Source organism: Sturnus vulgaris, chromosome 13 (genome assembly GCF_052056855.1).
Source record: "Sturnus vulgaris isolate bStuVul1 chromosome 13, bStuVul1.hap1, whole genome shotgun sequence".
Classification (NCBI taxonomy): domain Eukaryota; kingdom Metazoa; phylum Chordata; class Aves; order Passeriformes; family Sturnidae; genus Sturnus; species Sturnus vulgaris.
In genome coordinates, this window is record NC_142255.1 from 2,904,803 (window position 1) to 2,917,471 (window position 12,669).

The 12,669-nt window shown below is 41.2% G+C and overlaps 1 protein-coding gene across 3 annotated transcripts in view; it reads right to left on the minus strand.

The window, feature by feature from the left end:
* Window positions 1–4,841: 4,841 nt before the first annotated feature.
* Window positions 4,842–12,669, minus strand: part of HMG20A (high mobility group 20A) — a 38,217-nt gene continuing 30,389 nt past the window's right edge. For all 3 annotated transcript variants that reach the window (XM_088172338.1, XM_088172337.1, XM_088172336.1), the window contains 4 exons: window positions 11,739–11,814; window positions 10,645–10,860; window positions 9,885–10,028; window positions 4,842–7,600 (listed from right to left, as the gene is read on the minus strand). In XM_088172338.1, the coding sequence (XP_088028464.1) occupies window positions 9,892–10,028; window positions 10,645–10,860; window positions 11,739–11,814 (429 nt within the window). In that variant the 3' untranslated portion in view covers window positions 4,842–7,600; window positions 9,885–9,891. The remainder of the gene's footprint in view (window positions 7,601–9,884; window positions 10,029–10,644; window positions 10,861–11,738; window positions 11,815–12,669) is intronic.

Consider the following 12,669-nt stretch of genomic DNA (forward strand, 5'->3'; position numbering starts at 1 on the left):
GATCTGTTTCCTCAAAGAAGGAAGATAAACCCCAAACTCAAAGCAGGACTACCAGGAAAATACATGCAGGAGATGTGATGAAGAAAACAGAAACACCAGAATAAGGTAAGTGTGTCCAGGCATCATTGCCAAGCTCAGCAGGTATGGTACAGAGAATACCTTCACTTCATCTGGCTTCAAACTGCTCCTTTTGCAGGCAATAAAATTACTGCAGAAATCCCAGGGAATAAACTGAGTTAACACCCCATTAAATACAACAGACTTCCAATCCAAGGTAAGGACGTGCCCAGATTAAGCTACCCCTGCACAAACTGGCCCATGGGTAACATACATCACTTCTGCTGACTTATGGTCTGAAAGAAAGAAAGAGCTGAGATGAATTTCCACAAGATAAGAAAGGATTTGTTCTTTGAAGCATGCTTAAACAGCACAATGTATTCTTCCATAAACATTCTTTCTACAGTTGATTGCACACCCCAAGGGAGAAAGCCTGGAATTTGTTATTTTACATATTTTCTTTTATCAGTAATGTGATCTTGCCCCTCATCTGCCTCCCCCGGATTAAGCAGCCTTGATTTTATCCCTTCAGTTTGTTTTGTCAGTGTCTGGCTTGGAAACTGGTACCGGAGAGAAGAGCAGTGTTGTTGATTTGTTGTCCCCTTTTCTCAAAAGGCAAGATAATTTAAAATACTCATTTCCGTAATTTTGCCTTTTGTAAAGACTTCAATTGCAGTAGTTGTGAGCCCCTTCTAAATCCACTGGATAGTGATATTCCAGTGACATTCATAAAAAAGACTTTATAAGAAAAATCTTTCTTGGTGAAGCCACCTAAGCCAATTTTAGCTGGTTTTAAGCTGAAATAGCTCAGCACAAAGGAAGAGGGCAAGAAAGGGAAAGAAAGGCAGGACAGGAAAACACAGAGATAAGGGCAACAGCATGAAGCCAGGAGTTGTATTTTGATTGTCATGTATTTACTGACAGCCCTAGGTGCTGAAAAGGAGATAATTCTCTACAGTCTGTGCTCCCACATCAATTCAGTGTGCAGTTTCATGGAACTGGGAGCCAAAATGCAAGTAGGATACCTCCAGAAAGGAGCTCCTGCTTCTCTTCCTCTCCCCTCTGATCCTCTTGCTTACTTCACAAAAACCCTGGTGCTTGCCAGACTTCTCAGCCAGTTCACAAAATACAGAAAACTTTCTACAACAACCAAAAGCTGTGTAGGTTTTCAGTTTTTTGATGCACTAGTGAAGCTCAGGGTTGGGCAGGGGTGCTCCTGGCTGGAGGAAGACCATAGAGAAGCAGCTCCCACCTTGCTGTACACCTGAGAGCTGGTGGGGCTGATGAAGTGTGAAGCTGCTGCAGGCTTCCAGAACAAAAACCAGCTCTGCAAAGACAAGGTGCTGTGTAAATACCAACAGCTGCAAAGCTTCCATTCCATGCATTTATGTATTCACAGCTCCTGCTAGCTCCAAGTCAGCCGTGCTGATTTTGCCAACCAGAAATCTTTATCACAGCCACTCCTTGCTGTCAGAATGATGACCTCAAAGACAAGCTAACTCAGGTCATGTTTTCTATGCTGCTCTCCTTGTAACACAGGAATACTTGCTGAACCACTTCCCCCCAATCAGTTCTCAGAGGTAGGAAAAGAATAATGTATCTGCATGAAGCAAAGACATTAATCTATTAAAAAAAAAACAAAAACAAAACCCTGAGAAACTGCCATCTGCCTAGAACAAAAATTGACTTACATTTTCACATGCAGAAGCTCTGGCCTCACTGCCAGGCTTTCTCACTCTCATTCTGACATAGCAAGATGGATCATCAGAGGGCACTGCTCCCGCCAGGAGGAAAATGGTCAAGTGGATAGAGATTTCAGATATCTGGAAATGCATATTTACTGCCTGTGAAGTCTTGAATGTAGGGTGCAGCTAGAATTTCATTTTCAGATTTGCTACTTTTCCTCCTCAAAAGCACTTCAAGAACGTATGGAATTTGCAGGTCTGAATTCAAACTTACTGAGGCTGAAAACTCAACCATTTCTGTATTGGCAGTAAGTGAATATTAACCTCAAGAATAAAGGCAAATTCTATTCTTGCATCTTCCTCTTCTGTCCTTATCCTACAAAGTCCCTTCACAGATTTTTAATGGGGTGAAGACAGAGGGCAATTCTTGCCACCTTCATCACAAAAGGAAAAAAAAAAAAAAGGATTGTAAACAGAATTTGTCTCTGTGCATTCACATATGCCCGAGCCACTCATCATTAATGTCAGTAAGAAAAAGGAAATTTAAACCCTTCCTCCTGCACATGGAGTTCACACATGTGCCTGAAAGCCACAGACCACCATACAGCAACTACTCCTTATACAGGAGCAGATGCTTTGCTTGGGTAAAAGCAATTTAAGAGAACTGAAATCTTTGGATGACAGTGTCAACACTCTCCGTAACACAAGGAGTGCAGCCTGTGTTCTGCTGCATGTACAACATTCATCCTAAAAGCACCAGAGTCCTTTCCAGGAAAGGCCTCAGATGAATTTTCCAGAGCTTTTCACTCTCCTGGACTCAGCCATCCTGCTGGCCTGCACTTTTGAAAAACTTCCTGCTAACCTGTCCCCAGCCCAAACAGTTTACTTATCTTCCTCCAATATTCAAGACACAAAACCAGCATAGGCAGGAATTTGAAGTGTTATTGAGGAAAAGAAACTTCCTCTGAGAAGCATCAAAATACTGATACAGTTGTTAACACCCGTTTTGAAGTGTGAGGGGTTGAAACACTGCATTTAGAGGCCTCAAATTTCAGCTGGGGATTTCTTTGCAAGTGTCTTGGGCTTAAGCAGTATTTCAAATAAATTAGATGAGGGAATTCTCTCTTGATTAACACTAGAACAGATTTAATAAAACTAGAACTGCTGATATGAGATAGAAAGAGAAATCCCACAGGGCTATTGCTTCAAAACAAAAACTAGAACTCTCTCTCTGATTTCCAGCCAGTCAAGTATTCAGTGGATGTAACATTGTTCCACTCAATTCAAGGAAACCAGATGGTATCTAGCAGCCAAGGATTTGGACAGGCAGGACTCTTTTTCATTAAGTTTTTAGAACCTAAATTTATAAACAAAAAGATCAGATGGACTTCAATGCACAGACATATTTCTAGGGAAAAGTGAGAATGTCTTTTGCCTTCAGAGCATGCATGACCATTCAGTAAATAGAATATTTAACAACTTCAGGAGAGGAGCCATTTCATCAACAGGAGGAGACAGCAGAAACCCTTACAATTACCTTACACCTTAGAATAACTTACCTTTTCACATCTTCAGACACACAAACCATTAGTGTTTGCACAGTAAATAGCAAAAACCCCCAAACCTCCATAGCATAAGAATTACAGGTTAATTAATAAAACCCATTAATCAGTTTGCCTTGTATTACATAATGGGTGTGGACACTTCACCACACACTGAAATGGTACAGTTCATACAAAATCCAGGTATTTTAATTAATATAGAAAGTCATAAGTATATATTTTTAAAAAGTTTAAAAATCCTCAATACTATCAGCAATGAAGGAGAAAGAAGCAGCAAAACTCCTCATGGTTCACAAGCAGAAAGATTCGATGGTAAAAGTAAAGAAGAATCAAAGTACTCCTGACTCTGAAAGATTGAACTGAAATGTAGCAGAAGGTTAAAAAGACCCAATTTCAGATTTCAATGAATCCACATCCCACAGTATCAACAGGAAGCTGGCTGTGCAAAGAGGAAGTGATCTCTTCCTCTTAAGAGGCTGAAGGCTTCAGATCCCCCCACCTTCCCTTAGCTGGTAATTAATCATCAGCCAATTGGCCAGCTGCAGAGTAAACAGGGGGAACAAACAGGAACAAACAGAGGAAGTATTACACTGCATTGTCTCAAATTGAGCATGATTTACCATCTGCTCCTGGTGCCACAACCAGGAGCACAGGTCAGGAAGGAATGAGCTTTTTCTCTTGGTATGAACTCACTGCTGTTTTGCTCCTCAGGGTGTGCACCTGTCTTTGCTGCTCCTGTCTCCAGCTCCAAACCAGCCAGTGGCACATGGCAGCTAATTCTCCTGTGCAGGTTTTCCCTACATTCCTTCTACTTTTAGTATCTTTACCATTACACAACTAGTGTTTTTAAAAAAATTTCCAAAGTATTCTAAATCTCAATATAGTCTGTCCCAGGAAGAAGACAGTACCAAGCCTGTTGGTACAGACAGACCAGGCATTAATCTGGCAATGAAAATATTGAGATATGACCACAAAATTAACAAAGACATGGCTGCTCACAGCACAGAAGTCACCAAAGTCTTTGGCAGAAGTCACCCAAACTCCTCCACAGAGCACCTACACCAAGTACAAATGTCATGAGACTACATTTGCTCCATTCTCAGCCAGCAAGGAGTAAAGAGAGGATAAAAATCTAGTAGGGGAAAAGAAAATCAAGTGAGGAGCAATAGTTATGATACAGAAGGTTCTTAAAGAAAATCACTATGATGGTGGGAAATAAGGGAGGATAAAGGAAGACAAGGATGGAACAAAAGGGCTGAGTGAGAGATATGACATTTTTAAAGCATTTTTAAAGTTAATCAAGTTGGGGAAGGGCCCTGACAACCATTAGCTATAACCAAAGACTCTGAAGCTTTCACCACTATAAGTAATAACCTAAATTCCTTTAGCTTTTTCAGAGGAAGACACTTAGGATGGAGAGGTGGAAGAGGCACATTTCTGTTCAAAGGTTAACGTGGAGTTGCCAAAATCTCTGACAAGAGATCAATGTAGTAATAGCTCTTTCATGAAAATGCAGTTAAAATTGAATCAGAATGGATTCAACGTTGAACAATTTTAATGAAGCAGTGTCAAACAAGCACATCAACCTCTTAAAAACCAAGGAGCTCCAAAGTTTAATTACAAAAACATTGTACAGAAAACTTGGCATTTAAACAATTCCAAACACGTTAATCCAGCAAATGGATTCTGCTTTCATATATTTCTCTTAACATTTCTTTAAGTGACAAAAGCATTTTATTCCACTCTTCTCCTTGACACCCACTTCATTTTTTTTAATCAGTCAACACTGAAAACTGTAAACTGAAGTGACACTCTGAAAACACTGGAAAGACAAAATCCATTTTTATAGGGTTAATCAACATAAATAAGAAGCTTCTTAATGAGACAAAACATCATCTGTCACACCATCAGTGAGCAAGAACTCAGTTTTCCCCCAGATGCTTCAAGATAGATAATCCACCCCACCTCCTTCCTTGTGGGAAAATGCAAGAGATTTGTCAGCCCCCAGCTAATAATATCACCTTAAATTTCCTATCCCACAACACTTGCATGCTTCTCAGCAGAGATGGATAAGCAGTATCCACAGATTTCTGTAAGCAGGGCAGCCCAAAGCCATCTGACCTTACTGATGGATTGGAGATGTTACAGCCTGCAACTGCATCCCACATTACATGGAATTTCTGGAGTCTTTACAGCTCCAGCTATTAGATAGGATGCCACAGACAGACCTTCAGGATCTGTAAATCAGTTTTGGCTATGCAGTGCATTTTGGCCACTTCAACAGAGAGTCAAACATCACCAGTTCTGAAAAACCAAGATACAAACAGGAGATGAAGGTGTAGGTGCTTCTTTTGGAGGCATTAACGACCCCTAGGATTTCCAACATTCATTACAGAACCCACTAAAAAAGTTCATGGCAGCATCAGCTGGTCTCATCCATGCTAAGGAGAGTGGAAGTCAATGCAGCAAACTGAGGTTCCTTTTTGTGAAGTCTTGAAAGCAAAACAGGTAACAAGAGAAAGGAGTTTCCTCCCTGAAGGAAGACTTGATTTCCATGGAAATCCTTGCTACTTGGCTACAGCAATAACCCCAGGACTAAGCTGAGACCTGGCATACAAGGTGCTGACCTGAAGATGGCTCCAGGCCAGCATGAAGTCCATGTGTACAATACAGGAAAAGAAAAAATTGCTTTTTAATCTACAAAATATTTGTCTCCTGGGTACATTAAAGTGATGCTGACAGCAACACACTCCAGTAATGAAAGCAACCTCCAATTCCTAACAGGGAATCTTAACAGATGTCTTAAGCAGGAGCAAAAAGATTGTCATGTGAGAGCAAGAGCTCCCACCCCCATAAAGCCCAGAGATGTCCAACAAGTGCTGAGCCAAAGTCAGAATCAACAATTTGACAGGAACCAAAGGGCAGTGAAAGTTTTGCATAAGCCAGCACAGACATTGGGTGCCTCAGCTCTGCCAGGAGGTGTGGTGTGGCTCAGCAAGATCTGACTCAAACATGCAGAGCTCTATTCAATGCAAGTGAAAGGCCATTTAGGTCGGCTGGAACATAAAATGTTGAATGCTATGGGCTCCATGGGCAGTACTTGAACTGAACAAAAGGTGAGAGCAGAAACAAGCTGTAATGCTGAGTTCTGTGGGCTGCTACGTGGATCTAGTTACTAATAACCTTCTCTGCTCTAATAATTCATGCAAAAATGTATGTGCTGCTTCCAGACACATTGCTTCCCAGCACAGCAATTTCAGGAGGGCAGGGAGAGGAAAAAATGCAATCCCCGTGCCCGTTTCTCTTTTTATAGAAAACTGCTTTCCCCATGAGATCATTCTCCCAAAAACAAGGCAATAACATTAAATTAGACTGAACAATGTATCAGAGGAAGGGAAAGCTCTGTGGGTTTAGTCTAAACCAAAGAATCCCATTTTCTCTGAGGAGAATAATGTTTCACTTTCTATCTTGATTTCCACTGATCTTAGTGATAGCAAAATGCTCTAGCAAATGTTTCCAAGAGATAACAGGAGACCTCCAGAGAAGAGCAGGATGCAACGTGCAAGAGAGGTGCCTGAAGAGAGGGGAGAGAGGAAGTCTGTCTCATAGTAGAATCAAGTCACAAAGCATCAACCACAGCCAGTCTCTAGCAGGGAGCAAACTCACATTGTAGGAACTTCAGGCTAACACAAAAAACCCCCAGGATTCTGCTTAAGAAAAGCTCCTATAAACATAGCAGGAGGCACAGGACAAGACAGTGCACCAAGGAAAACTCCCTGCTAGAGCAGAGAACACAAGCGCTGCTATCCAGTACTGCAAGAATCAGGGAACAAGATCAAAAGAAAAGAACTCAAGTGAAGGAAGGTAAGCTCACAGGATAAACATGAAAACAAAATAAAAGACACTAGAAGACATTAGGCAATAGAACACATCAAAGTTATTACTACAACATATACGCTGACTCCATTTCACGAGGTGAGATTTCATCTCCACAGTCAGCCAGTCCACAGAACGCAGGCACCCTCACACCCAGCAAAATCCATTTTAAAAATGTCGATTGCACAAAAGTTGCATGCTCTTAAATGTTCACACAGAGGACAGTTCCAATTGTTTAGTGGGCGGTGTCCGTGGCTTCTTAAGATCTCTTAATGCATTGATCTGTTTGTCTCCCTGACAACACACAGGCAGGGCCCAGGACAAACCTGCCATCCTGCCTCCCACCCCAGGCTTTCCCTCATGGCTTCTTATTCCACACTGGCCAAAAAAATTTTGTAAAGCTTCCCCGGGTCACGAGACCTGCAGATGAAACAGAAAAATAAGGGTTAGAAGACTCCAGTGTGCCAGGACTAAACAGGCACTGTGACATGGGATTTTGGAGGTTTCATGTGAAAACACAACATTCAGTATAGCAAAGCAGCCTCTAGAGGCACAACCAAACTGAGCTGCTGTTTCCACCCAGTGCTAAAGAACAAAACTCTTCCTCTTCTTCCCATACACTGCACAAAGAAGTTTTTATCATGCAGCACAGAAAAACCAAAATATTCACCAGTATAGTCCAACAGTCCCTGAACACAATGTACTAAGCCACCAAAACCCACCTCAGATCTGTGAAAAAGTTGTTTTCAGGAGCATCACGGCAGAGTTTTCTGTGCTATTGATTTGTGATGTGTCTCAACCTCAAACAGACCACTTGGTTGACAGAGATTACATTCAGAATTAATAAACTTCATATGCACATCAAAGGGACACTGATGATGCCAGTTTGGTGATACAGTTTATCATGTGCCAGCTGAATCTTTTATCCAAAGCTTCCTTGTTTTCTAGGGAATCTACCATTTTCAAGGTTTGCATCCAACAAAGCCCAATCTTCTTCCTTCCAAAATTTTGTCCCAAAATATCACCATTGCCAAGTGAAAGTCAGTGTAATTATCAGTCCCATTAATTACTTCATCATTATATTCAGTTACATGCATGTCATTATCCAGTGAAACTATGTGATTATTAATCACATTTTTAATTGCCTCACACTGTTTTGCTGCTGAAAAGAGGGAAGGCATTGGTTGGAAAAGGAAAGAAGGGAAAGGAGTACTATTTTTCAAATAGAGGTTAGAAGGAAGACTTTTAAAGCAAGAATTACTTTTTCTAAATCAATTACATCCAAAACCAGGTTATCCAAGAACATTGCATCAGTATGTTTAGGAACACAGAAATTGTCCATCCTTCAGGAAAGAGAAGCCACTTGACAAGAGAATGAAAGTCTAGATTTTAGTAGCTTTGAGATATGATTTCTCTAGCAAGGTACTTAAAGGACAAATACCCATTTCTGGGCCTGGCATAGCCTTCTAATACCTGATGGATGAGAAACTGCTTTCCCTTAGTCCCTCTGTAAAACCTCCCCTCCCAATTCCCTTTCTGAGCCTGAGAACTAATTGAAAACAGTACACAAAAAGGAGGAGGTTGATGAGCTGCTGAAAAATCCCAGACCTGGATCAACAAGCTGTTCCCTTCACAAATAGCAGCAGTAAAGGCACTTCTTTATTCTGCTGGGAGCTCAGTCATCTCTTAGAACTACAGTCCGTTCCATCTGGCTACCCTCTGGAAGGACAATGATCTCCCAGCTAAAGCCACACTATAATGGGAAATGTGTAATTAACTGTTCTACACAGCACCACAAAAGGTCAGAATCAGAAAGGATGAAAAGCCCTGTCTTCATATTTGCAGATGGCACAAGGCAGCTTTATTTGCATTTCTAAACACTATTCAAGACATGTACAGTAGATCTCTACATAATAAATGCCTAAAGAATGAAGGTATGTACTTTGTTAAAACAGAAATAGGCAAACTCCTCATGGCTGCCTAGTGATGTGCATCATGGGGAAGTGGGGGAGTGAGAGGTGTGGGAAATGCAAAGCAGCACAGTAAGGCAGAAAGACTGGTATTTAGTTCTTTGTTAATTTGTTTTTATACTCTGTTCTCTATTACAGTTTTCTAAGCTGTTAAACAGCAGCAAAAATACAAAATCATGAACTCAATAATAATCTACACACAAGCCACATAAACATTAGTCTCAGCAAATGCTATGTACAGCTTAAACCATACCTCAGTGCTCCATTTGCATCTAAACCTTCCTCATTAGAACAGCTTGACTACAGGTGCTACAGAGGAGAGGCAGAGTATTTTCAGTTTACAATAGAATTGACTTACCCTGTAACCTCTTGAGACAAACAGAATTTCCCCGTGGCCATCAGTTTCTACAATTACTGCTGAAATCCTCAGATTTGCTTCACTCAAGAAAGGAACCTTCTTCTAAATTAGTCACCCTGTTACCATTCTGTCAGAACTCTTACTCACCTTATACAAATACATAAAGATCTTGGAGCTAAAGGGAATTTCAGAGCCCTTTAATGCTGTGGAATACTTTCAACTCAATTTGACTTTCATTAAGACAACCTGTTCCTGCAGCTTTGAGGAAGAAACCTTTTTGATTGTACAATATGGTGATCAGCACAGGAATCAGCAGCAGAAAAGGTGCCAGAGGCATGGAGCAGACCCCAAGAGCAGCCTGGGAGAGAACACTTACCCCATCACTAACGCTCCAGCCTGTTCACCACGTCCCGCACCGTGGCGATGAGGTTCTCGTTCTCCTGTGGGTTGGCCAGGATAATACTGTGCAGTCTGTTCATGTAGGAATCAATGGTTTCCATCGTGGGGGTTTCCCCACTGCCTACAGTGAGCACAGGGAAATGAGCCACAAGGTATTGTGATGACCACAGCAATTCAAAAGAGTTAACACTATGCTAAAGGTAATTTGTGCCAACCCACAAACTGCTATAGGAGGAGATTTTGCTATGCAGCACCTCTTGTGACAGATTCTGCTAAACATTCCACAAAGTGAGTAGTTCCAAGGATATCAGGGCTAACGAAGCATGGTTCTCTTTGATTTGGGTCTCATAGCTGATTATAACAAACTCTTTCTGCTGGCCATTCATAGAATCTAAGTGGGCTCCCTGGCAGCTGACAATACAGACACAGCCTTTATTTTAATCAAGGAACTTGCAAGTCCTGTCTATTCTACTTAGTAACATTTTCATAAAACAAGTTAAAGAAAGCTGGGACTGAATATGTGTCTCACTTTATCAGGATGAGTAAGAGCAGTAAGAAAATAAATGTCATGTTGAAATAAAGCACTGACTCTAACTTTCCCCTACATGCATCTTCGTATTTCATGATCCCATGCAACAGAAGCTCAGAAACACCAAGAACAGAGAAGCTCAAGAGCAGCCCACGTGTTGTGAGCTCACGACATCACCAACAGGAGCAGTTCCATCTGCTGCTCTCACCTGGCAGCGGGACGGCGGCGAAGCTGCTGGTGAGCGCCTGCCGCAGGGTGTCCAGGTGCTGCTGCAGCACGGTGTTGCGGCTGCGCTCCTGGATCACGTCCACCTCCAGTTTCTCCACGGCCGTGCGCATGCTCTCCACGTGCTTCTGCAGCGCGGCGTTCCTCTCCTCAAACTCCATGTTGGATTTGCGCAGCTGCCGCAGCTCCGCCTCGCGTGCTGTGAACATCGACCCCCAGAGAGTCACAACAGTGATGAAAACATCGCTAGGACTGGCAGGCAAAGAGCAAGAATGTTCTGGAGTGCTCAACTCAATGGTGCAGGTGTGGTTTATAGATTAAAAATATCACTACATAGAGTGGCAACAGCACCAACATACAGTAGCACTTTTCAATAGAGATTATTCCTAGAGAGAGAGAAATCGGAAAACATTCAAAGCATCAGGATGGAAGTGAATGGGGGAAATTGATCAGGGAGGAAGACTGCAAGACTGATTTCAAATGCAATCAGAATGACAAAGTTTAGTAGCAGTGCTAAGAATCCTGCAAATAAAACACCAGTTACAAAAATAATTTTCTATTGACCATGAAAAGTATCTGAATCTAAATTCTGTTCAGTCAAGAAAGTCTTCAAGAAATCTGGCAAAAAATACTCAACTCTTGAGACACATAGATATGAAAACCAAACAGAGTAACATTAAATATATCAGTGTAATCTTCCCCATATGGGGGAAATAAAATACTGCTAACCAGCCTGAATCAACATCAGGATACATCTTCGATATTTCTTAGTCCTACACAGCTTGGACTGGCTGGAATAAACATCAGAAACATTCTCAAAAAAGGCTAATTTGGGAAGACAATGCCAGGAAAACCTGCTTTTCAGCCCTTGTGTATATACAGAGGTACGATAATAGCAGATACTATACTTAAGTATAGTTTATAAATTTTATAAACTAAGTATAGTATAGTAAACTATACCTAAGTATAGTTTACTTGAGCTGAGATGGAAGAGTGCAAGGACTCTTCAGCTGGACAGCATTTGCCAAGAACTTTGGAAAAGCATGGAAAAAAGGGTCTTGCAAAAGTTAAACTTACCTTTACTATGATTCAGGAACTCTTCTGTGAAGATTGGAATATCAAAGACAGATCTCTCCTTTGTATCTGCTTCTTTCTACAACAGAAAGTGTAATAACATAGTTAAATAATTTGTTTTCAGGAATTCATTTAACTGTTTTGATCATGAGAATAAAAGGCCAAGGGGACCAAAACCTGAGGCAGCTAAAAGCTGTATGGATCAAAGACACTTCCAGCTCCTACCAAGAAAAGTCAAAGGATCTGTCTTAGATTTTCAAGATACAGGTTTAATCAACATCTTCATTAAGAAATTACATACAACATACTAAAATACAATCTTTCACCCTAATGGAATTATACATGAGAATTATTCTGTTTTTAAAACTATCTGAATGCATTTATATTTTCCATCACCAACCAACTCACACATTCTGAAATAGTCTTTACAGGAATATCAAAAAGCAGGAGACAGAGTGAGCAAAATGCACAGTAAGTTTCATGGCTCTTGGCCTTTCACCACCAAAGCAAAAAACACTTTATAATCAGGAAATGCTCCACAACTTAGTAAAAAAAACTGTACAAAACGTGATTTGACTCAAGGCAAACACCCTCTACTATAACAATCTTCAGTTACCACTTCTAGATGAACAGGAATTAATGCTTGTTCTAGCACCTGAATCATTATGGACAAAGCCAATGCAAATTTGGTTTGATAAACTGCAGCGACTACAATCTACCTGTAACTTAACACAGAAACAAAGTAAAGCAGGAAGGAGTGTCTGTGGAGAACAAAAGCTTTCCCCAGCTCTCAAACACCGTGGCTGCTAATGTGCCACAAACTCATCCTCCAGAATTGCAGGGGTACACAGGGCTGGTGTCCTCTGGCAGCCAACCTCAATGTGTGCCAGCTGAGAAGGGAATTGTGGCCCCTGAGCTCAGAGCATCACGGTGT